General features: G+C 33.8%; 1 protein-coding gene across 10 annotated transcripts; it reads left to right on the plus strand.

Moving 5' to 3' along the window:
• On the plus strand, nt 1-27474 carry ZNF711 (zinc finger protein 711). Of its 10 annotated transcripts, none has more exons than XM_060407525.1 (10): nt 1-146; nt 1874-2001; nt 2844-3105; nt 3474-3578; nt 9256-9798; nt 15647-15802; nt 16663-16800; nt 22716-22763; nt 24104-24247; nt 24821-27474. In XM_060407525.1, the coding sequence occupies exons 4-10, from the start codon at nt 3500-3502 to the stop codon at nt 25996-25998; spliced, it is 2286 nt and encodes a 761-aa protein (XP_060263508.1). In that variant the 5' UTR covers nt 1-146; nt 1874-2001; nt 2844-3105; nt 3474-3499; the 3' UTR covers nt 25999-27474. The 10 variants fall into 10 exon arrangements, with proteins under 10 accessions (XP_060263508.1, XP_060263505.1, XP_042098469.1 ...); XM_060407522.1 differs by having other exon boundaries at nt 2844-3100; XM_060407528.1 differs by lacking the exon at nt 1-146 and adding an exon at nt 552-675.
• Nucleotides 27475-27706: the final 232 nt, after the last annotated feature.

Here is a 27706-nt window from a genome sequence, read left to right on the forward strand (position 1 = left end):
AGACGCAGAGTAGCTTGTGATTGGCTCGAGCTGCGGAACCTCGGAAACCCGAATGTGAGGAGCTCGCTGATCCACAGCTGCCGCCCCCCCCCCCCCCGCAGAAAACCGGAGCGCGGTCAGAATCCATCTGGCGGCGGCCGCGGCAGGTAAGGAGACTCCTGAGAGAGTACAGGGACTTGAGTCGGCTGCTCTCAGTGTCGCTCGGTTGAGTTGAGGAGAGGCTCACACCCAGAGCGTAGTGTAGGGCGACAGGAACAATGGAAGTGGCGTCTAGTCCCTAAGCGTTCCCTCCCCTCGGCAGACAGTGTTTCTCCTCAGCAGCGGATGGCTGGGGGAATTGAGAGAATTACTTCTCTTTCAGCTGCCCTGTTTTCCCCCCAGGCCACAGCCCCCGGGGGCTAGAGCCGTCGTGGAGGCCGTCGGTGGTTTAGGGTGACGGGAAAATGGCGGAAAACAAAACGGTGAAGAATGCGGCGGCCCCCTGGCATTTTCTCTCGGCAACACTACCCCCCCCCCCCACCCATTGCTCTCAGCTGCACTTCCCCCATCTCGCTCCCGCCCCCGTCTCCGCCAGCAGCGGTTGGTAACCTTGGAAAGCTCGGGGGATAACGGCGTTTGCGAGAGGGTGGCACCGAATCTGGCATTTTAGGGGCTAGGGAGCCGTCAGAGCCTAAGGTGGGGGTGGAGGCTGTGTGCGGCAACTGTCGCCTTCGCTAAAACACCACCATTTTGGTTCCCTGCCGCCGTCTCCCTTATAGCGGGGCAAAGGGAGCAGGATGGTGAGGGGTTGGGCAGCACGGCGTGGGTAGTATCGGTGGCGACTGCTGCACCAAGTGAGGGAGGAGGGGAAAGGGTATTCTTGTCTCTTCGCTTTCTGCCTTTCCACTGCGAAGGTTCTCATTTGGTTGAAGATCCAGGGAGATGGGTAATGTATGGGAGGGCACGTGTGTGCGTTCTGTTCAGAATGATTGAAACTTGGCATGGTCGTGGGAAAGGGAGACTGATGCGGGAAGAGGGTTGCGTCCAAAGCTGCAATACTGCTAGTTGCCAGGGCTCCTTTGTCTCCTATCTCTGCTTATACTACTTTCACATTGTCTTGTTCTGCCGCCTTAGTATTTTTCTCCTGTCCCTCACCCTATTTACATCATCTAGAAGCTAGGCCCTGAAGAATCTGTTTAGAGGAGACGAATGAGAGTAAAATGTGTGTGTGTTGGGGGGGGGTTGTTTTTTTATTTTTGTCTTGCTTTGATTTTTGTTTTGTGATTTCTGCTCCACATAAACTGAGGGCAAGATGTTTTCTTGAAGAGTATTTGGTGGTTACTTCCATTCAATAAGGATGTGAAATATACTCTTCAGAATACTGAGAAGCCTAGCTATATTGGCTACTGAATCCTTAATACACTGCTCTCATACCCCATTCGTTATTGATCTTATTGAAACTTTTTATATGGGGAAAAAAAGGTGCTCCAGTTTATTTGATATTCTTACAGTGTGATAATTCCTGTAAGAGTTGCGCTATGTGTTAAAATTTTTACACTTCATTGAGCACTAGTGCAGATTTTTTTCCTATGGATTTGGCAAGAATAAAGCTTGCCCTTGGTTGGTTCTCTTACTTTCCAAAATAAAATGTTCCTAGTGATTTTTTAAATATGCTTTAGGAAAGATTTTGGTTTAATCAGATGGTCGGATTCTAAGTGAAGTAACGTTGTAGGTAGTTATTTCTGTTGGAATCCCTTTGGTTGCTTTTTAGGTTAATAGTTTTGAGCCAATCTCATCCTGTACATTAAAGTGTAAAGAAAAATTCTTAAGTTGTGTCAGAGATTTGGTTTAAAATGTTTTAAGATATCTAATTGTGAATGTATTTTTACAATAGGTAAAAAGAACGTTCTTCCAAAGAAAATAACGTAGTTCAGAAGGAAAAATAACAAAAACAAAATGCTGCAGATTTTATTTTACAATATGTAAGAAAATCTACAGTTTCTTCAGGATACTCATATTAAGGTGATTAACAAATTACTTCATGTTTTATTTAATAATTAAGCAAAATTAACTGTTTAAAACATTTTAAAGACATTTGTAATTGTTCTGTTGGTTATGTGATAAAGCAGTTATTCTAATTAAATTTAAAATAGTACACTGTTTTAAATGTTTGAAATAAGTCATTATGGCATTTTAATTTATCTCTCTGAAGACCCAGGTAGTTTGTGAACTCTCTTGACTTCATTTTGAAGGCAGAAAACAATGTGGTGTTTAAAAAAGATAACAAAAATACAGCTCAGAATGTGCTCACACATAAAGTAATTTTGTTTGAATCATTGTAATATACAGAGATGTCACCTACTGCTGTAGGATTTTGAGATACATGACTCAAAGGTTGATAAAGATTACTCTGTGAGACTTTCCTGCCTTCTGTACACCTATAGAACTTTGAGGCAAGGAAAAAAAAATCTTAGTGATCTCCTGTACTTAAGAATAGATTAAGCCAAATCTATTAAACATTTCTAACTAAAAATGAGGAAATGTTCTATAAAATTGACAGATTTTTTGGTTGATTTGCTTAGAAGCTTGTATCTGAGAGTAAAGTATACATATAGTTTTAAGAAATAACATTAAGGTACAACCTAATTTTAGGTTCCATACTATTTGGTGATCTTAAATATAGTATAAGTCATTTGAAATGAAATAGGTTGAGCCCTTGCTTCCAAAACTAGCATGAGGCTAGCATGGCTTTATTAATTATTAATGAAAAAATTTACAAGTTACAGTTACAAGTAAAAGCTATTCTGAAAGAACCAATTTGCTAAATGTTTGTATGTGATTGATCTTATCTCTACTACATTTAGGAAGCAGTCATGTTTCATGAGCCCTCAAAACTGTGAGCCAAGAGATTGTAGTAGAGTAAGGCAAGAAGTCCTTACTGGCTCAAAGAACTCCAGGGAAACTGGGATAGAACATTTTTCATTATAAGTAGAACCCCGGGAGCCAGAGGTGAAACACAAGTTTATCTGCAGAGCTACGCTGCAGAGCTGAGCTGGGTCTGGAAGAAATGGATGAGAGCCACTGGATGAAATGCACTAATACTAGACACCTGAGTCCTCTAGTAATGTATAAATACCCCAACTATTGTCTGTTGTCATCTTGTTCTTTTTCTTCCTATTTAATAACCTATATTTTAACTGGAACCTCAATACTACAATTTTGTTCTTTTGCTTGCGTCTATCACTTCCCTGTGGCTCATCACCCTTTGTGCTTCTTCTCCATTATCTTTGGTTTACTTCCACTGACCCTTCTTTTATTTATGGTTGTCACATAAAGCATAAAACAAGGTTTCTTTTGTTTGTTTGCTTTGTTTTCCTTTGTAATGAGATTTGCACACCTGGTTGAGAGGCACATTTTCAATTGCATTTTTCTCAAAACAATTGACTTTGACCTAAATGCATTTAAACTATTTTAAAAAAACACTTCTTTTACAGAGATTTGTGAATGAACTTTACTAAGTATGGATCCAGGTGGTGGAAGTCTTGGATTGCACACATCAGACTCTAGAATGGCCCATACCATGATTATGCAGGATTTTGGTAAAGCATTTTCTTTGTTGTATTTTTTTCTTTGTAACTAAATATCAAAACTCTATTGGGGAAGGGGATAATTACAATGAAAAATTGTTCCTTTACCAGGAAAATACATTTGTAGGGCTTATTTAAGTAAATCTATGTGCCAGTAGTCTAGTTAAAATCATTCTTATAATTTTGTGGGTAGATTGAAGTAAGGAAACTTGGAATATAGGGGCAATACATCATTAGAAATGAAAAACAATTTATATAAATATAGCAGTTCTCATGTTAGAAAATGTTAAAATATAAAATACATTTTAAGTTGCATTGTTAATAAAGCTGGAAATGGAAGTACTTTCATCATTTCAAAGAAGTTAGATGCTTATATAGTGAGAGGAATATCTTGCACTAGGTGATTAATTATATTCTGATGCCATATACTTAGAAAGTTCTCATTGATAGCATTACCTTTTTCTTTTCTTGAAAAAAAAAAAAAAATCCCTGTTTTTTTTGTGACCAGATTTTTCAGCGGCCTCTTAACAGTAGTCATTTTGATGAAAATGATAAGGCACCCTTAACAGCAAATAATCTGAATTTGGGCAAAGTCAGTCTGAATGATAGAAGAGAGAGGTATCTGAAGTATAAGTGGCAGTGATAGGGTGGTAAGAATTACAGAAAAGATCAAAGTGAGAGTAGAAGAGACAAATGGTAAATTGGGATAAAAAGTAAACAGAAACATGAGATATTGTGGAATGTTAAAGATATAATTAGAAATGGGAGACTACAAAGAGTGATACTTTGCTCAATTAAGAAAAGACTATACTATTTTTAGATAATATGGTTGAATATGTTATTTTGTCTCATGTTGTAAAGCCCATTGTAATGAGACTCAGAACTAGATTCTAGTCTTGGCAGTCCTATTAATTATCTATGTAAACTTAGGCAAATTACTTAATTCACTTTTATGAGTGGGTTGGGCTAGATAACATTTACTGTCCTCTCCAGATTTAATGTGGTGGTAGTTGTAGTTAATTGACGATACAAAAAGGAATCATGGATTTACTCTGCTTAAAGAATTAGAAATGAATTGTTTGACTATAGATGACCTAGAAGTGATTTTAGGTGGAAAAAGTATGGGAATGAACTCTAGAAGAAGGCAAAAGCCTGAGGTATAAGAAATTTTAAAAATAATTTTGTGAATTCCTTGCAAAGAGATAAGTTTTTCAAATTGTAGAACACTTGAAATTCAGTATAATAAGTTTATAATAATTTTCGGTATAATAAGCCTAACTTTTTACCTTTTAAAAATAAGGTATTTTTTAATCTTTTTGTTTTGGGGTATAGCCGATTAACAATATTGTGATGGTTTCAGGTGAACAGCAAAGAGAATCAGCCATACCTATACATGTTTCCATTCTCCGCCAAACTCCCCTCCCATCCAGGCTGCCAAATGGGCAGAGTTCCATGTGCTTTACAGTAGGTCCTTGTTGGTTATCCATTTTAAATGCAGCAGTGTGTATATGTCTATTCCAAACTCCCCAACTATGCCTTGCCTCCGTCCTTCCGCCCGCCCCAGCAGCCATAAGTTCATTCTCTTAAGTGTGTGAGTCTCTATGAGTGAAGTCAGACAGAGAAGGAGAAATATTATATGACATCTTTTATATCTGGAATCTGAAAATAAATGATGCAAAATAAGATTTTTTATGGAAGAAATACAGTATTTTGTCCATTTTATACAAAATCTTACTTACCCTGTGGCATCTGATAAAGTGCCAGAAACCCCTCCCATCCCCACTCCTGAAGAAGTTGCCTATTAGCAAGCAAAGCTTGATTCCTTTCAAAGATTGCAAAAATGTCTGGTGCTGGTAAATTTTTACTTGGTGTTCCTCTTAGCTTTCTTTCCATTGTTCCATCAGTTAATTGAGGCTTAATTAATCCCTTATATCTAATACTAAGGTTTCCAAATTCTAAAATTTGATTAGAAATTAGATACGTTCTCTTTAAATTTTTGCTAGCTTAAAAACTTAGATATCTACAAACCTAGAAATTAATGATACTTGTGAAACATGAGTGTAGCATACATAGATAGAGCTAGCTAAGTAAACACACAATGTGGTATAGGATCTCTAAATTCTCTCCATTTTTGGTTGGTATGAAATGGCTACTATATTAAGAGTCTGAACTGTTAATTTAATTCAGAAATTTATTGGACCAGTTTCTTTTCAAGGATACTTTAAATTTTACAATAGTATGCTTTATGTGATAACTTGTGCATGTCTCAGTATAATAGTTGTCCTTGGAATCTGTGCTGTTGAATCTAATTGTTTAGGATTTTATTGCTAAAAACAGTCCATACTGCTTTGGGCATGAGTGTGCATGTGTATTCAGTTGCTAAGTTGTGTCCAACTCTGTGACCTCATGGACTGTAGACCACCAGGCTCCTCTGTCCATGGGACTTACCAGGCAAGAATACCAGAGTAGGTTGCCCTTTCCTTCTTGAGGGAATCTTCCCAACCCAGGGATCAAATGTGGATTCATTACTACTGAGCCACCTAGGAAGCCCATACTGCTTTGAGACTTAGTAGCAAAATAGCGGTATATGGTGGCCAAAGACAAACCCCCCAGATACTAAATATTATGCTTTCTGGTGAAATTCAGCTATTCATATTTAATTTAAGCAACTTTAGTAAGAAGGGAAATGCTTAGAATAATGACTTGTTTCTTACTGTTATCTGGTCATCTTAATTGATTTCACACTTTTAAAAGATTTTTTTTTCATATTGTTTATAGTTTGCTACCTAGTAAGATAAAATTTTAATGCCTTTTAATGCTGCTTACTAAATGCCTTGAATTTTAAATAAGTCACTCTATGGTAGGTCTTTTTATTCTTTCTCTTTAATCTATTCCTTTAGTAGTGACTCACTTGATTAGCCCTATAAATTTCTTAAAAATCAGTCCCTAGGGTAAGTAAATTCTGTTCTCATTTAAGCAAGTTAAAAAAGCGAGTCTAGAGTAAAAAAAAAAAAAATGCATTCAGTTCCCAGCTTGAACCTTGGGCAAATTTATTTAATCTCTCTAAACCATCGTTTGTTTATGTTTAAAGTGGAGACAATAATACTCCCTTATTTCGAAGTTCTGGGGCTTAAATGAGATATTATATGTAAAATACTAGGTTGCTTGGTGCATAGTATTCAATAATAAATATAGCTAGTGTGTAGCTAAAATAAATAACTTTGTCTAGAAATTCAGTAGAATTTCAAATGAGTTGATAAGAGGAAAGAGCAAAATTTAATGAAAAGCATTTTGGATCATGGGCTTAGTTTCTGCCAGTACCCTGTGGGAACTCATCAATTCTTGGTCTAAGATTCTTAAATTATTTAGTTCAGGGTAAACAAGCATGTTTGTATTTCTTTGGTTTAGATCTGATTTATTTTGACATGTGAGTTCCTGCTAGGTAAACTGAAAAGCACTTATTCCATCTTATTAGAATCCTCCCAAACAGGTTAATCTGAACCCAAGCCAGCACTAGCATTATTCTGTCCTTCCATCCTTCTTTAGTGTCTACCTTTAGGAAACAAACTATCTTCTAGCTGTGTTCTTAAATAAATAGAATTTCCCACACTTTTAAGTCTAATTTATGAAAAAAATTTATACTGTATTAATGTTGTTATTCATATACATAGAATTTCAATACTGTGAATTTTATAGGCTTAGCATTTAATTTTTCCTTGCTAAAAATCACATTTTCAGTCTGGTTGAATACTAAATTTGAACCCTCACCATCTCCCTGTCTACAAAAATGACCAGTGGAATAAAAAGTGAGTAGAAAGTTCTTATTGTATACACACTCCTTTTGTCTACTGATTTTCAAGGCTGAGGCTGTGTCCTTTGGGTAATGTGGTTTCGGTGAGAATCTGAGAATAGTGAGAAAACTTCAGAAGGGTTGAAAAGTAACTTTCCCTTCTCACCTTATTTTTTAGTGTGTTTACTGGTCTCCATCCTAATTTACCAGCAAACTTCATAATGAATTGGTTAATAATAATGAACCATGTAACAAATTGCACTCTTTCAGATTATTACTGTATAGAAAGTAATCATTATGTAGAAAAGGCTTTGTACTGGATTCATGGAGTAATTTTCTTATAACTTGGTACATAAACTCTATTAATTTGTTTACTGCATCACTTCAGAGAGGCAGAATGTAACAGAATTACTCATGAAGGAATTTTACACTCTTATAATATTTACAAGAGGGTAGCAGTTGGTGTTTACCATGCTGCTCAAGATAAATGTTATTTAAAGCTTTATTCTTATAATTTACTAGATTAGAATTTAATACAATTCAGAGTCTATATAGTGTTTTTTTTAATAAACCAAATCTTTATCTAAAGTGACTTGTTTTCTTCTCCCCAAATCAGATGTTAAAAGATGCTTTACATTTTTGAATATAGTAATTCTTATAAAGAAGTTCAGAGACTTTCATGTTTATAATATGTATTGTCTAATGTATTAAGCTGTAATATTTTATTAACTCAATTTAACATATTGGCAACCTTTCATGGTTTTGTGTCCTTTTTATTTTAACTTTAACTTTTGAAATGCTAGACTCACAGGAAATAGAAAAAATAGTGTATAGGGTCCCATAAACCCTTTACTCATGTTTCTGCAATGTTGACATCTTAGTACAATATTAAAAACAAGAAATTAACATTGGTGCATTACTATTATCTAAACTACAGACCTCATTCAGTTTTCACCATTTGTGTATGTGTGAATGTATATGGGTCTGTGCAGTTTTGTTCCATATATAGATTTGTATAGACATCACCACAATGAAGATACACAGTGATCATGTATTTATGATGTCCATCACTGTGTATGTGCTATGCCAAAATAGTCACATACACCCCCATCCTTGGCAACTGCTATCTGTACTCCATCTCTATGCTTTTAGAATTTTGAGAATGTTATATAAATGATTCCAGTTATACATTATGCAGTATATTGTATGTTGTAATTGAATTTTTTCACTCAGCACAGTTTTCTGGCAGTTGATTCAGGTTGTTAATGTATCAATCGTTTGTCCTTTTTTATTGCTGAGTAGTATTCCATAGTGAGGATGTGCCAAAGATGGCTTAACCAATCATTTGCATGCTGTATACATTTGAGTTGTATTTTTCTTTTGCTACTAGAAATAATATCTACTATGCATTGTTATGGATATTCATGTATATTTTTTTGTGTGTAAACATATTTTAGTAACTGGGAGAAATGCTGCAGAGTGCAATTGTTAGGTTGTATTGGTAAGTACATGTTTTTCGTAAGAAACTGCCAAATGATTTTTGAGTGGCTGCTACATTATATATGAGAGATTCAGTTTCTCTGCATCCTCACCGACCTGTGGTGTTATTTATTTCTTTTTTTTTAGCTGTTCAATATCTCACTGTGGCTTTTATGTTTTACTTCAAAATAAAGATTATTATTTTTAAGGTTTTAACTTAGATTTTACTAACATTATTTTCTTCCACTTCCCCCTCAGTTCCTAGTTGTTAGGGGTTTTTACTGCAGTTTAATTATCAGTAGTTCTTTAAAATTCTAATTTTCCCAGGACTATTTCTAAAATAAAAACTATTTTATATCATCTGATATATAAATACTTTTAATTAATAAGATTACTTTCTTTGGATAATTTGTATTGTAGTTGCTGGAATGACTGGTACTGCGCATATCGATGGAGACCATATTGTTGTTTCAGTTCCTGAGGCTGTATTAGTTTCTGATGTTGTCACAGATGGTGGGATAACTCTTGATCATGGCCTTGCAGCTGAAGTTGTCCATGGGCCTGATATCATCACTGAGACTGATGTAGTAACAGAAGGTGTAATTGTTCCTGAAGCTGTACTTGAGGCTGATGTTGCTATTGAAGAAGATTTAGAGGAAGATGATGGTGATCACATCTTGACGTCTGAGCTAATTACAGAAACTGTTAGAGTACCTGAGCAGGTTTTTGTGGCTGATCTTGTTACTGGTCCTGATGGACACTTGGAACATGTGGTCCAAGATTGTGTTTCAGGAGTTGACTCTCCCACAATGGTTTCAGAGGAGGTTCTTGTAACTAATTCAGATACAGAAACTGTGATTCAAGCAGCTGGTGGTGTTCCTGGTTCTACAGTTACTATTAAAACTGAAGATGATGATGATGATGATGTCAAGAGCACTTCTGAAGACTACTTAATGATATCTTGTAAGTGACATTTAAGTTCCATAATTACTTGGTAGAAATTGATTTATGTATAACATGAACAGGTTTTCTGGGATGGGGGATCTGTTCAATAAAAGTCATGGGGGTAATCTTTTTGAAAAATAATTTTTTTCAAAGCTTCATTGTTCAGATGGTTTTTTGAATTTGCTCATGTTTTTAATTTACTCTGAAAATTCATACCTACAGTAAACTAATGCAATTTACTGATATCTTAGAATAAAAATATGAATTTGGAAGGTTCAAAAAGAATATTAAATGACATAAAATTTTAATAGTAAATATATGTATTTCAAAATGGGTAATTATGCAACCACCGCTTTCTCTTTAATTTGACAAATAGTGGAGTTGTCATTTCAGTTTTGCTTAGGAATTTAAGCATAACATGTTAAAAAATGTATAATTAGTTTTTCTAATTAAATACTTGAAAAGTAAATAATCAATTCAGATTGTATTCTACAGTTCTGCCTGTGTTTATTTTCTGTTGTTTAGGTGTGTGTATAGTCTGTGCAAAATACTTAAAACAAATTTATATCAGACTGACTTTATGATGTTCTTAAGACATTCTACCTGAATGAAGAAGATAGAAGTATCTTGTTCTCATTTCAAGTGGTAGGTTTGCCTGAATAGCAGCAATAATAAAAATGTTATGATAAGTTATTGGTGGAGCTTGAGGAAGAAGTGGATCTATTCCTTATAAAATTTGAAGGCATCATGCTAGAAGGAGTAAAGATTACATGACGATTTCACTTTTCAAGGGAGGATTTTTGTTCTTTTATTTTTTTAAATAAAAAATGGTTGATTGAGAAGTGAATTAACAGGTAGAATATGTGTATGTAAAATGATTGTACATTATGTATGTGTATCAGTGAACTTAAAACTAAAAACAAATTAGATTTAATTTGTAATTATGATTCTGAAGTCTGATGTGTTAATTTTTTTCTCTCTATAAGCACTTCAAAGTAAATATTTATATTGTTTTGAAGTGAATAATTTAAGCCACTAAAAGACTGTGCAAATGTTATTATTCTTTTTCAATTGATGTGGATTACTAAAGGAGCTCCATATTTACATTTTAACCTGACATTTTTTTCTTTTAAAAAGCAAAACTGTGATTATGGTTTTCTAAAACGGTATGGCAAAAGTCGAAAGTCTTTCTGTACCAAAACAAATTCATTATGCCTTTAAAAGGATACTTGTCAAATTAAACTCTTTGGTATTAAAACGGTCTAAAATTTAGACATTATATGTATTGTGAATAGTCATATCTCAACATATCTTCTGTGATTTGATTCTGCAAAAGTTCTTTTAAGTTTCTAGAATATTTTAATTTAAAATATTTATCTTGATGTTACCATATGTGTCAGGTGCCAAAGACTTCTGTCCTTCTAGTCTAATAGAATTTGACTGATAAGGAACATTAAGGAACTGATAAGGAACTATAAGGAACATTGTGTTACTCAAATAATACTGGAACTGCTGTGGGGTCATTTCAGGGGAATTCAGACTGGAGATTGATTACCACCTTAATCATTAGTAAAGAAACAAACAATTTTTAAATAAATACCTTTTAAACTTAAATAATTTTTTATTGTAGAAAATAGGATATATAAAAATGAAATATTTTATATAATTTATTTTCTTTCCACCCAGATCCTTTTTTGTAATGGTTAGAATATTCAAATTGGGACTAATTACTCTATCTTACCATTTTCATTTATTTTATTTTACTCTAGTTTGATTTAGTTTGTCCTTTGTTTTCTTCATCTCTTAATTTTAATTCATGTTTTTACCTCTTGGGTTTTGTTGACCTTAAATCTTCAGAAGTTCAAGAATAAATTGCCTTGAGAGGCCGCAATGTTAATTTTAAAAGTTCTCTGGTTTTTTCCAAGATATCTTCAACTACTCTAAGAGATAAAATTGAGAACTTAAAACAGACTTTAATCTTGTTCCTGAATCCCTATAAGGAAATCTCATCAGCAGTTGGGTTTTAGTGGTAGGGAGTTTGTCTTCTCTCAGTCACTGAGATACATCTTAAGTTTTTTCCACTTTCAGACCAAATGTCACAATTTCTTTATCTTAACAGATAGTTAGGCTATTCCACTTGTGCTAAGTAACTTGGAAATTAATATAGGATAGCTATCTGTCTAAAGTTGTCCCAGGTGTTCTTTTCTTTAAAAATACCTAGCACCCATAAGACACTTGTGGGTGATGATTTCCTTTATGAAAAACTTCACTGGAGAAAGGAGAGTCCTTTAAATAATCAACCAATATAATGCATTCAGTGTTTTCTTTACCAATAAAATCAGTTTTTATTTCTTTCAGGAAAATAGTTTTGTGTAAAGAAAAATATATTGGTAGGGTCATTACGGGAGATATCATGAAACCTCACCAATTTCAGGGATAAAAGGGAAAAGTTAACACTGTTGTATTTTTTAATATAACAACTTTATTGAGATATTCACATGCTATACAATTCTCTCATTTAAGGTGTTCATCAGTGATTTTTCATATATTCACAGAATTGTATCACCATAATCAATTTTAGAATTTTTTCTTTCCCCCAGATTTTTTCATGCCCTTGAGCAGACACTCCCCTAGTCCACTCACCCTTCAGGCAACCACTAATCCAGTTTCTGTCTCTATAGATTTGCTGTTTTCAACATTTTATGTAAATGTAATGGTATAATATATGGCCTTTTGTGCGTGAATTCTTTTACTTAGTATAATGCTTTCAAGGATCATCCATGTTGTAGCATGTGTCAGTTCTTCATTTCTATATATTGATGAATATATCCATATATTTCATTATATGGATATATATTTTATCAGTTCATTGGTTAATAGACATTTGGGTTGTTTCCACTTTTGTGCTGTTGTGAATAATGCTGCCCTGAACATTCATGGACAAGATTTTATGCACATAGATTTTAGATCTCTTGGATATATACACATAGAAGTAGAACACCTTTGTGATTTAAATATTATTCATTTTTGTTTGTTTCATCATTGTGTAATGAAGTGAAATCACTCAGTCGTGTCTGACTCTTTGCGACCCCATGGACTGTAGCCTACCAGGCTCCTCAGTCCATGGGATTTTCCAGGCAAGAGTACTGGATTGGGTTGCCATTGCCTTCTGGATCCATTATACATTGCCTCATCCCATCCCTGTGGTACATCAGTATATAGTTGACCCTTGAACAACACAGGTTAGAACTGTGTGGATCCACTAATACGAGGATTCCTTTCAATAAATACATACTATAGTATTACATAATTTGAGGTTGATTGCATCTGCAAATGCAGAACTACAGATATGGAGGGCCAACTCTAAAGGTATATATAATTTTCGACTGTGTATAGACTCAGTGCCCCTAAGCTCTGCATTGTTCAAGAGTCAGCTGTACTTTATACTAATAATATCATATTCACCATATTAATTTTTTGATAGATGTAACAAGAAGGGGGTGCAGTAAAAAGCCTACTTAGTTTTTTAAAGGAATATTATACATTTTACTAAAATGAAATTTTAATCAAATTGTACCAGTTGTCTATAGAAGAATGTTGAATGCTACCACACTTTGTGGGGGCTGGTAAATAATGCACCTTACTATTTTAATGTTATACTTAGCACCAGTAGAATTCTGTGCTGTATATAATATTACCCACTTATTACTAGCTGGGATGACATGTAGATTGAGAAACAACACTGTGGGACTTGAATGTTGTAAACCTTATAACAAACAAAAAGGTTAAGCTTGAATTTTAGATATTTTGAGTATTATCTGCATTAAGAAAAGACTTAGAATCTATCTCTAAAGCCTGTTGATTGCCTGTTAAGTCTTTGTTAACTTTGTACTTTCTATAATGAAGAATATAGAATAAATCTTGGAAGTTGGTAATTTATCTCTAAAACTAAAACTGTACACTAACATATCTAATAACTTTATCATCTTCTATGAACATAAAATACAGAACAAGTTTACTCAGTTCATTTCAAAATTGTTCATTCTGAGAAGTCTAAGTACAAAATAAGGTACACATTAAACTGTGGACATTAAGGAAAGGTATGAATGGAATCAGAGTCAACAGTAATTTCAATACTTAAAGTGAAATTCTGTTGAGAAGTGAGCAAACAAATGTCTTATTTCATTTCATGAGCTTTAATTCTGAGAATTACAGTTTTAATTCAGTTGATCATAGGAGAAACTGTGGTCACTTTAAACCACTAAAGTGTATAAAATAGTATTTATCATATGAGACTATTTTTTTCATTAATCTACTATAAATTATTCCAACCTAAGAAATTCATATTTTGGACACTTTTAAAATTTTTAATATTCTATGTCTTTATTTCTAAGAATGAGAAAGTACTTTTTTCTGAAGACTTATTACTTGACTCTTGTAATGTTTTTAAAGATCTCATTGTTTTATTCAACATATTTTAAAAGAGAGATTGTTAAACCAATATTGGATTCTTCATCTTTTTTCTTTCATTTGAACCTGCCCCATTGTCAAAAAAACTGTTTACCAAAAAAGTGGGAATAGAATTAGGGTCTATGATAAAATGAAAAAAAAATTTTTCTATTTATTTTGATAATGTAGGTGCTCTCTTTCATAGACAGTAAACTATCTGAACTCTTAAATATTGTGGAATCATTTATATTTAGTCACAAAGTTAAAGTAGCTTTGCATTGTAGGAAGAATTTCTGAAGTGTGTTGTTTTTCACCATTGTGAAAGACCAAAAGAATAGTTTTGAATTTGTACATATCGATTTTGAAACTGAGATAAAGGCTAGACTTTGACCCATGTAGATCTTAACTGAAATACATATATTTAAAAGTACTGAGTTAAAAACTTTTAAATGTCACTGTTTTCAGTAGTTCTGGAATTGATTAGATGCAGTCAAGACTTCATGATTTTTTATTTCATATGTGATACTATGATATATATAATAGGGAGGAGCAGATTCTCAACTTAGATTACATTTCAGTTTTTATAGGGACAGAAAAAGCATTGAAATAAAAAAATGGTAGGCATATGATGTTAATATTTTGGGGAATATATTGTTTAATATTTATGTCCAAAGAATAAACTCTATGAATATAATATATTCATTGCATTGTTTGTGCACGATATTTACTTGAAACTAAACACCATTCTTAAAAAATCAAAAATTTTGAGTATACTTTAAGTGTAAGTAATTGTTGTTGCTTTTATGATGATTTTGAAGCAAAGCATACAACGGTTAAGTCTAGAAGAATACACAGTTTCTGATTTGAAGTTGTCTTCCATTGACTCAACAGGAGTTAAAAGTATTTACTAAGGTTTTATTTTTGTGATTTCTAAAAGGCCCTTATAAGATAATTCAGGTGTTTTCTCTTTTTTAGATACTAGATTTCTTATGCTAATTGGTTTAGACAGGCTGCTACTTAATTTGGAAACTGTTGTTTATGTCAGCTTATTTTATGAGTACTATATGTTTTATGTTCTAATTTTTGTTATTAATTTTGCTGTTAGGATTTAGCTTAAAATGTTGAACATGATGGAAGATTATTTAATTTTTTCACAAATCATTTTAATTAAAGCTGAAATATAAGAGTATTATCTGTGACTAGATTTTTATACAGTTATGATCATGTAGTCTATCTGTCTTGAATTCTTTTTTCATGAACTATACCACTTTTAATGGTTGCATAATAGGTTATTAATTGAATACAGTGGGTAAGTTGTTAACACATTATTTCACATTGCACTAATATTAATGCTTAACACCCACTAAATGTCACTGGTACTTTTTGGCTGAAATAGTTTCCTCTTTATATTTTACAGTAGATGATGTTGGGGAAAAATTAGAGCATATGGGGAACACACCATTAAAAATCAGCAGTGATGGTTCACAAGAAGATGTTAAAGAAGATGGATTTGGTTCAGAAGTAATAAAAGTGTATATATTTAAAGCCGAGGCTGAAGATGATGTTGAAATAGGTATAAATACTAAGTTTATTGTTATAATGGTTAGGAATTAGAACTTATCTTTTCTGGAAACTATTCTAATACTGCCTTCAAAGTGCAACTTTTTAATAGGTTTCTTTGGGGATAGAATATTTTAAAATTATATATATATATGTAATATATATATAATTGTATATAAATATGGTACAGAACAAGTCATTCTCAGATTCTTTCAAACGTGTAGAAGATTCCAGTTGAGATTTCAAAACATGAGTGGAGGGAGTTTGGTTTGGAATAGGAAATGTGAGTATTTAAGGGTATTCTAGAGGCAGGCTGCTTGGATTTTAATCCTAGTTCTACCATTTAAGTGGCCTTTGGTGAATTACTTAACCTTTTTCTACATCAGTTTCCTCATCCATAAAATGGTCATAATGGTAGTAACTACCTTATAATACTATCATGAGGATTAAATGGATAAATACATGTAAAAGACAAAGTGCTTTGCACATATGTTGTTATTTCTTAGTAATGACTGATAATTTAAAGTGAAATTTATATGATAATTCTCTTGACACTTAAAATATATGGGGGGAGTATTTTTCTAAAAGAAAATATTTTAATATATCTTCCTTATTATAATATAAAGTGTGCTCAGTCATGTCTGACTCTTTGTGACCCCAGGGGCTATAGTCCACCAGGCTCCTCTGTCCATGGGATTTTCTAGGCTAGAATACTTGAGTAGGTTGCCATTTCCTTCTCTAGGGGATCTTCCAAATCCAGGGATCGAACCTGGGTCTCCTGCATTGGCAGGCAGATTCTTTACCACTAGAGCCACCTGGGAGGAAATTATTCTATGATGCTTACTGATTTTGATACATGTTTTAACTTTTAAGGTGGAACAGAAATTGTCACAGAGAGTGAGTACACCAATGGACATTCTGTAGCTGGAGTGCTTGATCAGAGCCGAATGCAGCGGGAGAAGATGGTTTACATGGCAGTTAAAGATTCTTCTCAAGAAGAAGATGATATCAGTAAGAAAAAAATGGCACTGTAGTGACTCATCCATAGACATCATGCATTCTTTTCTTAAAAAAGCAATCTCAGATTTAAGCACTACATAGTAGCAAATATCAATAAAATCAGTCTGACCATTTGCTATAATTAAGAAGGAAGGGTCCTTTTGACTATTCACGGATACGTGTATTGTTCAAGTGAGCAAACATAGATATTGTGTTTCAGATACTTGGGATACTGAGATCAGCAACATATGGTTCCTGACTTTACTAGAGCTCACAAATACGTAGGTAATTACTGAGAATCTACTTTGTGTGTGTATTGCATATGTTGCATATATTATCTCATTTAATTCTTATAACTCATTTCTGAGTTAGGTGGTATTATCCCTGTTTAATGGAAGCAGAAAATGCTCAAGGAAGTTAAGCAATTGCCCACGGTCATCTAATATTAAATGAGGAACATAGGATTTGAATTCATGTCTGCCTAACTCTGCTACCAGTGTTCTTTGCACATGGCAGTGAGCACTGTTGACCTCTTTCTGAGTTTAGCAGTGGAAGGGCTAACTGGTTGTTTCCTTCTGCTACTGAGGCATTGGCTGAGTAAGTATTCTTCCAAGTCAAGCCACCAGGATTTTTACTTATTATGCTGTTGATCATCTCCAAGTAGTTGCTGCTTAAGGTTTCTTGGAGCTGAGTACCACACAGGGTGAAAAAAGCTCCTGACATTTGCTTTCCTGCCATAGTACACATTTCCTTATAAAGACATTTTACTTTCTTCCTACTTTCTCCTCACCTCAGTATAGGAATGCCCTTCCCTAAGGCTTTTTCTGTCTTCTTGCCATGCTGAAACAAAAACTACTTTGATTTACCCTAGAAGAGCAAAAGCCTCCCCTTGACTGCATTACCTTGACAATACTTAGCTTTACCTATACTGCACTATGATCCCCACTCCTCAAATTCCCTTCCCCAGAATTCATAGGGAGCTGAATTCCCATCCCAAACATGAATAATATACCACAGCTGAAAATGTCAAAAACAAATGAGTCTAGAGGACTTTATTAGAAAAAGAATCTCTACTTGATCTCTAAATTCTTTACTTTTTTACTCATTGGTCAGTAAGAAGGGGCACAATGGAAGGTGGGAGATTGAAGCTTAGGTTAGCTGATGCCAGAATTCCATGGGGATGTATAAAATTTAGACCAGTGTCTCTTTCTGGTTAATTGAAAGAAAGGAAACCTAGGAGAGGGATACTTTTGTCCCATATTTTTTCCACATTTTTCAAATGAGTAGAAAATACCACTGTGTAAATTAAAGGAAAAGCATAAATTCAAGCCAGTTTTCTGTTTAACAGATTAAAGCTAAGTGGATTATTTCACATAAAATAAACTTATTGACCCTCTAGGTTTAAATTCTTTTATACTAGCGATATTTTTTAAAGTGTCTAACTTAATGTTTTTGTCTTCAGTAAGGTCTCTGAAAGTCCTGCATCTTAATTGGTGTCCACATAGCTTTGAGCACCAGCATTTTATATTATAACCATGTGTATATATGGTTTTACTTGCTTTAATTTTTAATGCTTTAGTTACTAGTATTTTTGACAATTTTTTCATTGCATGTACAGTACTGCATTTAAGTTACAATATGTAGGATAGCATGGACCGCTTTCTCGTAATTGATTCTATGGGAAATGCTTCTGAGTTCCAAAGAATTATCATCCAGAATTATGGAATACAATTCTTCTTATAAATTTGCAATGCCCAATGTACTGTAAAATCAGTCAGTATATTTTAAGCACACGTTTTATATAAATGGAAAATCATTTTCATAGGATTAGGTTCTAAGAGGAGGATAAGAATTTTGATGAATTATTGTCTCCTGGTGGCACTAGCCTCCCAAATGCCTAATATAATTTTTAAATTTACCAAATTGAAATCTTGAAAAATAATCATTTGGAAATTTTTACCCATTTAGTAAATATTTGGGGTTATAAGCAAGCAGTTATTTCTAAAATTTAGGTTGTGCTGAAATAGCAGATGAAGTATACATGGAAGTCATTGTAGGGGAAGAGGAAGGAACTTTCCCTGAGACTCAACTTGAGGACTTTGATGTTAATAAAACAATTGTCCCTATTGTCTGGGCTGCGGTATATGGTCGGACACTGTCATTTTTTTAACCTAATAAGTACATAACATATATTTCATCAGCCTTTAGGTCATTAAATATGCTATGCTAATGCCCACCATGAGTTGGCTAATACTATGTTTTGCTGTGGACTGATTCATCTCAAGTTACTTACATGATTTTTATACCACATATCTTGTGTTATTTAAAATGAACTTTGCTTAATGCATTTTTTTCAGTAGGGTTTATTTTATATCCTACCTGTATAAGTGAGTAGCTTGAAAGTTTAATTTTTCTTAAAATAGAAATGTCCTTTGAAAATTGGTCCTTCCTCTTTTGTACTAACACCATAAAAATAAGATATTGGGGTTTGAAAAGGAACAGAAATTCAGGTGTGCTCTTATAGGAAGTATATGATGAAAGGTAAATTAATCAAGTTATTTTTTCCCTTTCTATTTGATCTCATTTCTACTTTTCAGGATGATCCAGATATATTTTTTATTTTGAAAAATTTTGTTGTTCAAATGTGTTAATTTATCTTGTTTTTTTCAAAGTTTCATTCATTGAGCAGTCATTTGTTGAGCATCTTCAATTTTGAGGGTGTTCTGCAGAAATATCTACTCTTTTTTTTAATTAAAAATATAATTTAATTATAAATCAAGGAGTCTTGTTTTCATTTGCATAGTAAGAACAGCTCCCATTTCCAATCTTTTAATTTACTTTTTATTTGGAGGAAAATTGCTATACAATATTGTGTTGGTTTCCGCCATACGACAAAGCAAATCAGTCATAATTATACATATATCACCTCCCTCTTCTCCCTCCCATTCCCCCACCCCACTCCTCTAGGTAATCACAGAGTACCAGGCTTGGTTCCCTGTGTTATATAGCAATTTCTCACCAGCTATCTCTTTTATACATGGCAGTATATATATGTCAAGGCTACTTTCTCTGTTCATCCCACTCTTTCCTTCTCCCACTGTGTCCACAAGTCCATTTTCTATGTCCGTGTCTCTATTCCTTCTCTGTTAATAGGTTCATCAATACCATTTTTATAGATTCCATATATACACATGAATATACTGTATTTATTTTTCTCTTTCTGACTGACTTCACTCTGTGTAACAGGCTCTAGGTTCATCCACCTCACTAGAACTGACTCAAATTCATTTCTTTTTAAGGCTGAGTGATATTCCATTGTGTATATGTACCACATCTTTATCAATTCATCTGTCGATGGGCATCTAGGTTGCTTCCATGTCCTAGCTATTGTAAATACTACTGTTGTAAACATTGAGGGTACATGGGTCTTTCTGAACTGTGGGATTGCTGGGTCACATGGTAGTTTTATTCCTAGTTTTTTAAGGAATCTCCATACTGTTATCCATAGTGGCTGTATCAGCTTACATTCCCACCAACAGTGCAAGAGGGTTCCCTTTTCCCCACATCTCTCCAGCATTTGTTTGTGGATTTTCTGATGATGCCCACTCTGACTGGTGTGAGGTGATACACTTACTGTAGTTTTGATTTGAATTTCTATAATAGTGATGTTGAACATCTTTTCATGTGTTTTTTGGCCATCTATATGTATTCTTTGGAGAAGTATCTGTTTAGATCTTCTGCCCATTTTTTGATTGATCACTTTTCTAATATTGAGCCATATGTGCTGTTTATACACTTTGGAGATTAATCTTTTGTCAGTTGTTTCATTTAAAATTATTTTCTCTTATTCTGAAGGTTATCTTTTCATCTTGTTTATTGTTTCATTTGTGGTGCAAGAGCTTTTAAGTTTAATTAGGTCCCATTTGTTTGTTTTTGTCTTTATTTCCATTACTCTTGGAGGTAGATCAAAGAGGATCTTGCTGTGATTTATATTTGAGAGTGTACTTCCTATGTTCCTCTAAGAGCTTTATAGTTTCTTGCCTTACCTTTTAAGTCTTTAATCCATTTTGAGTTTATTTTTGTGTGTGGTGTTAGGAAGTATTGTAGTTTCATTCCAAGTAGCTGTCCAATTTTCCCATTACCACTTATTAAAGAGACTATCCTTTCTCCATTGAATATGCTTGCCTCCTTTGTCAAAGACAAGGTGCTCATAGGTTCATGAGTTTATCTCTGTCTGGACTTTCTATCTTATTCCATTGGTCTATATTTCTGTTTTTGTGCCAGTACTATACTATCTTGATGACTATAGGTTTATAGTATAGTCTGAAGTCAGGAAGGTTGATTCCTCCAGCTGTTTTTCTTTTTCAAGATTGCTTTGGCTATTTGGGGTCTTTTGTGCTTCCATGCAAATTGTGAAATTGTTCGTTCTGGTTTTGTGAAAAATATATTGGTAGTTTGATAGGGATTACATTGAATCTGTAGATTACTTTGGGTAATATAATCACTTTCATATTGTATCTCTCCATCTGTTTGTGTCATCTTCGATTCATAGTTTTCTGCATACAGGTCTTTTGCCTCTTTAGTCAGGTCTATTCCTAAGTATTTTATTCTTTTGTTGTAGTGGTGAATGGGCTTGTTTCATTAATTTCTCCTGATTTTTCATTGCTAGTACATAGGAATGCAAGGGATTTTTGTGTATTAATTTTATATCCTGCAACTTTATTATATTCATTGATTAATTCTAGTATTTTCTGGTGACATCTTTAGGGTTTTCTATGTGTAATATCATGTCATCAGCAAGCAGTGAGAGTTTTACTTCTTTTCCAATCTAGATTCCTTTTCTTTCTTATTTTTCTGTTTGCTGTGGCTAGGTCGTCCAAAACTATGTTGAATAATAGTGGCAAGAGTAGGCACCCTTGTCTTGTTCCTGGTCTTAGAGGAAATGCTTTCAGTTTTTCACCGCTGAGATTAATGTTTGCTGTGAGTTTGTCATGTATGGCCTTTATCATGTTGAGGTATGATCCTTCATTACTTTCTAGAGAGTTTTTATCACAAATGAGTGATGATTTTTGTGAAAAGCTTTCTCTGTATCTACTGAGATGATTATATGATTTTATCTTTCAATTAATAATATATATCACATTGATTTGGGTATATTGAAGAATCCTTGCATCCCTGAAATCAAGCCCACTTGATCATGGTGTATGATCCTTTAAAAATGTTGTTGGGTTCTGTTTGCTAGAATTTTGTTGAGGATTTTTGCATGTATGTTCATCAGTGACATGCTTAGTCACTCAGTTGTGTCTGACACTTTGCAAACCCTTGGATTTTACCCGCCAGGCTCCTCTGCCATGGGGATTCTCAAGGCAAGAATACTGGAGTATGTTGCCATGCCCTCTTCCAGGGGATCTTCCCTACCAAGGGATTGAACCGAGGCCTCCCATATTGCAGGCAGATTCTTTACCATCTAAGCCACCAGGGAAGCCCAAGAACACTGGAGTAGGTAGCCTATCCCTTTTCCAGGGGATCTTCCCAGCCCAGGAATCAAACCAGGGTCTCCTGCATTGCAGGTGGATTTTTTACCAGCTGAGCTCCCAGGGAAGCCCATCATTAGTGACTGGCCTGTAATTTTCTTTTTTTGTGGTATCTTTGTCTGCTTTTGGTATCAGGGTGATGATGGCCTCATAGAATGTCTACTCAGGTTTTATATAGAAAGTAAGGTTTTCCTATAAGTTAGTTCCAAGGATACTCACAACAGCCCTTACTTTCAGTGTGTGAAATTATCTAATCTATGGGAGTGGAAGAACTCAACAACAAAAAGTTTAATCCAAGGAATGGTGATTGATGTAAGGTTTTGTAGATGTGATCCAATGATAATTGTTGATACTCAGCCTATCAGTTTTTAATTTGTTGTTGTTTTTCTTAAGGAGATGAAAGAAGAGTTTCTCGAAGGTATGAAGATTGTCAATCATCAGGTGAGAGAGCATTATATGTGAGATGTAAGTTAAATAGCTGGTTTTGTATATTACTTGGTATATAAAGAGTTATTAGTTTGTGTGTACAGACCCATTAGACTCTTATTTGCCTAGTCATATCTAGTTAGTTATAAGTTTATTTCTTCAAGGAATTTTATTTAGAGACATAATGTGTGTTATTCTGTGAATGCAGTTAATTTTAGCTTTACCTCAGGATTTCCCTTGAGGTCCACTGGTTAAGACTCCATGTGTCCCCTGCAGGGGGTGCAGGTTTGATCCCTGATTGGGGAACTGAGATCCCACATGCCACATGATGTGGCCAAAAAGTAAAAGTAAAAAAAAAATTCTTTTTCAAGATACAAATGTCAGGCCACTTACTGCATGGCCATAAAAGGTTACTATGGAAAAGATTATAAAATATAAATTTTTCTGACATGAAAGTAAAAATTGTCCATGATATCAACCATTTGTTAATGTTCTCCTTGGGATGGAACTATTTTCTTAATTTCTATGCAGCCAGTAGATTATATAGATGTTACATAAAACTCATGTGTCAGCTTAAGTATTTTTTAGTTTTAATATATTTCATATAGTGTTTTTTATTCCATGCTTGATAGTTCTTTTTATTTTCTTACACAGGGAGAATAAAGTATCTGACTATCTTGTTTCTAACCTTAGGAGGTTTTCACTCTCTAAATTTAAATATAGATTTCAGGTGAATTAATGAGAGACATACATATCCTAGCATTTAAGCTAAACAGTTTCTTGGGCTACGTTTTTAAACTGAATTGCATAACACAAAAGATTGTGAGAACGGATATTAAAGTATTTTGTATATATTGATTCCATTGAAATTTTGGAAAATTACCTGTCACATTTATCTTAACTCTTAAAAAGTCAGTCTTACTACTTTTAACATTAAGTAAACCATTTTGAAGCATAAATACAAGAAGTTGTTGTTTGTCATGTATTACACAGTTACCATGATTGTATTGGTTATCTGACATGTATAAATTAATTCTTTGCTAAATCTCTTTAATTTCATCAGCCTTCATTGGTGGGAAAGTTGAACTGATGTCAAGATTTTGTTCATGGTCATAAAATTCAGTTTCTTACGTTTCATTTACCTGATCAGTTTGTTCCTTTAGGGTAAATAAGCTGGATATTTTAAAGTTAATTTTGTATGGTATATTTTTGCGTATTCACTTGAGAAATGAATGTAACTTCGTGAAATTTAGCACTTCAGTGGCAACTGAATGCTAAGTTTTTTTCTAGTAATTTAATCAAAATGAAAAGAGTATAAATATATATAGTTTAATGGTGTATTGATTTTTTTTCAGGAAATACTTTAGACTCAACATTAGAAAACAGAAGTAATACAGCAGCACAATACCTTCAAATCTGTGATAGCATTAACACAAATAAAGTACTTAAACAAAAAACCAAGAAGAGGAGAAGGGGAGAAATGAGGCAGTGGCAAACAGGTAAAATACTAATACATTGCTTTATGAATACTATAATTACTTGAAATGCAGTAGTATGTTTTGTAACTCGAGAATATAAGTCAGTTGTTTGTAGTGTAGTTAGTCCTACTCTCATATACTTGTGTTTGATCTAAGTAGTTGGGTTTTTTAAAAAATGTTTTACTGTTACTTAGCAAAACTGTGCTTGTTTGCTTTTTACCCAGATGATGTTTTTTAAAAGAGAATTTTCAGGTTGTTACAAAGTATATGTGATATAACATTTTGGCAGATGAATGGTCTATAGTAGAGTGCTGCTCATTATATTTTAGTGTGCTCAGTTCATTAGCTCAGTCATGTCTGACTTTGTGACGCCATGGACTGCAGCATACCAGGCTTCTCTGTCCATCACTAACTCCTGGAGCTTTACTTTATTATAAATTGCTTTTAATCTAAATCTTGTCTTACAGGGTTTTATTCCACTAGTATAGTTCTCACATTGTGAATGTCAGCTAATTTTGCTGCATTTGTTGTAAAACCCTTTTAAAACAGTCTGGCCAAATGTTACAACTTCCTTTTTTTTTTTTTTAAATCTAGCTGTTATAATAGGCCCTGATGGACAACCCCTGACAGTGTATCCTTGCCATATTTGCACAAAAAAGTTTAAATCCAGAGGATTCTTGAAAAGACACATGAAGAATCATCCTGATCATTTAATGAGAAAAAAATATCAGTGTACAGATTGTGACTTTACAACTAACAAGAAAGTGAGTTTCCATAACCATTTAGAAAGCCATAAGCTTATAAACAAAGTTGACAAAACCCATGAATTTACAGAATACACACGAAGATACAGAGAAGCTAGTCCATTGAGTTCAAATAAACTTATATTAAGAGACAAGGAGCCGAAGATGCACAAGTGCAAATACTGTGACTATGAAACTGCGGAACAAGGACTGTTAAACCGACATTTACTGGCTGTTCACAGCAAGAATTTTCCTCATGTTTGTGTTGAGTGTGGGAAGGGCTTTCGACATCCTTCTGAACTCAAGAAACATATGAGAACCCATACTGGTGAAAAGCCATATCAGTGTCAGTATTGTGTCTTCAGGTGTGCAGATCAATCAAATTTGAAAACTCACATTAAGTCTAAGCATGGTAACAATTTGCCATATAAATGTGAGCATTGTCCCCAAGCATTTGGTGATGAGAGAGAACTTCAACGCCATCTGGATTTGTTTCAAGGACATAAGACACACCAGTGTCCTCATTGTGACCATAAGAGCACCAACTCAAGTGACCTTAAGAGGCACATCATATCTGTCCACACTAAGGATTTTCCTCACAAATGTGAGGTCTGTGATAAAGGTTTCCATCGCCCTTCTGAGCTCAAAAAGCATAGTGATATCCATAAGGGTAGGAAGATTCATCAGTGTAGGCACTGTGACTTTAAAACATCAGATCCATTTATTCTTAGTGGTCATATCCTTTCAGTTCATACTAAGGATCAGTCATTGAAGTGTAAAAGGTGCAAAAGAGGATTCAGACAACAAAATGAGCTCAAAAAGCATATGAAGACTCACACTGGAAGGAAGATTTACCAATGTGAGTATTGTGAATACAGCACCACAGATGCATCTGGCTTTAAACGACATGTGATATCAATACATACGAAAGACTACCCACACAGGTGTGAATTCTGCAAGAAGGGATTCCGACGACCATCAGAAAAAAATCAGCATATTATGAGACACCACAAGGAGGCTCTTATATAGTAAGATTAATATAAAGAAAGAAGCTATTTAGAAAATATGACATGCTACATGGGAAGATAATTTCACAAACTCTTTCACCTGGTTACATAGCTTGATATTATAAATTTGCATTCTTTTTATTAAAGATCTTCAAGTATTTGAATTGAGAGGGGATCTCATAGCCCTTTGAAATTACTTAAATAATTTAAGGAGCACCATAGAATGGTTGCAGAAAACCTTATTGTCTATTTAATGGTATAAACATAATTCAACCACAGAGGGGAAGAGCAAAGACAACCACTTTATTTGGCTGATCATACTAGAGACAAATCTTTCTGAAAAAATCATATCTAATTAAGGCCTAACTGCATAAAAGGCCTCACTTTTATGCAGTTTTATAAATGGGGTGGTAAAATAAAATGCAATCATCCATCAGTCACTTAGTCACTGAATCTTTATATGGTACCTGGAAATTGAATTCCAGAAATGGCAAAAGTTTTGTGTATTCATTGAAAGAAATTTCACTGGAAAACAGGTTAGATTAGTTCAATACTATTTAGAAGGATTTCAGAGCTACTAAGGTTTTATTACAGGATAGGATGTTTAAAATACAGCATTCTGTACTAAAGTCTAAAGATTCAAGTTCCCCTTTTTTCTGATGTTCAAGTTGATTGATATTCAGTATGGCATATATGACAAAAGTATATTTGAGTCAAATGTGGCTTTCTAAAATGCATGCAACAGTAATGTTGCAAACAAAGCTAGCACTATATTTCTTAATGATACTAAGATTAAATTGAGAGAACACAGTTTTCTTAAATATTTAGTTTTTTTAGGACAGTCATAGCAAGTATGATTGTTCCAGTCTTACTTGCTCTAATGTTTAAAGGTGCAATTTTATGCCATTATTGAAATTTTTGATTTTTAAAATCTATATACCATATTATTAACATACATTTTCAATGTGAGGCAGTATTTATGCAGTATTTAACAAAACACTATGCTGCCAATAGAGCTTAGAGGTGGATATTCAGTTTACAGTGTATAAAATATGCATCCTTTTAACAACACTTTATGTTAGCATGCTGCAGATCAACATGGCGCTTAATATAAAAAGCTGGTTTAGGGAAATTTAATGAAAATCCTGTTCATAAATGTAATGCATATGATGTGTACTTTTAAGTTTTAGTTGCTTCATGTTTACACTCAGCTGTTCAGCATAATTAAAATGTAATTTTACTTCATGCTATATTGTGGCTTTGTGTTTTAAATAATGTTCACCTTTCTGTTTTTGCACCAGGTAAGAATCAGTTCCTTGAGAATAAATTTTTTATCTTTCTTAATTCAGAATATTAAATTTGGAAAATCTAAAGTTGTGTGTCATGTGGTTGTAAATGATGTACACGCTGTAAGATAAGATTGTCACTGTTAATGTGGGATTATTATTTCTAAATGTTACTCATTGAAATGAGCATACAATAAAAAGCATTTATTGCACTTAAAGGCTTTATGAGTTTGTTTAAAGTTGTGTTTAATGTCCATTCTTAAAAGACTTTTTACTTAAAATTGCTCTTAGGCATTTTTTGCCTGCAATTTGATGTTTTATAGAATTTTGTGCATTAACAACATGAGCTAGGAATTTCAACAGTTACGATGGTATAGCATGATTATTCCTCAATTTTTTTTTGTTAAAACCATGATGGAATGCTTTAAAGTTGCTCATCTTAAG

Source organism: Ovis aries, chromosome X (genome assembly GCF_016772045.2).
Source record: "Ovis aries strain OAR_USU_Benz2616 breed Rambouillet chromosome X, ARS-UI_Ramb_v3.0, whole genome shotgun sequence".
Classification (NCBI taxonomy): domain Eukaryota; kingdom Metazoa; phylum Chordata; class Mammalia; order Artiodactyla; family Bovidae; genus Ovis; species Ovis aries.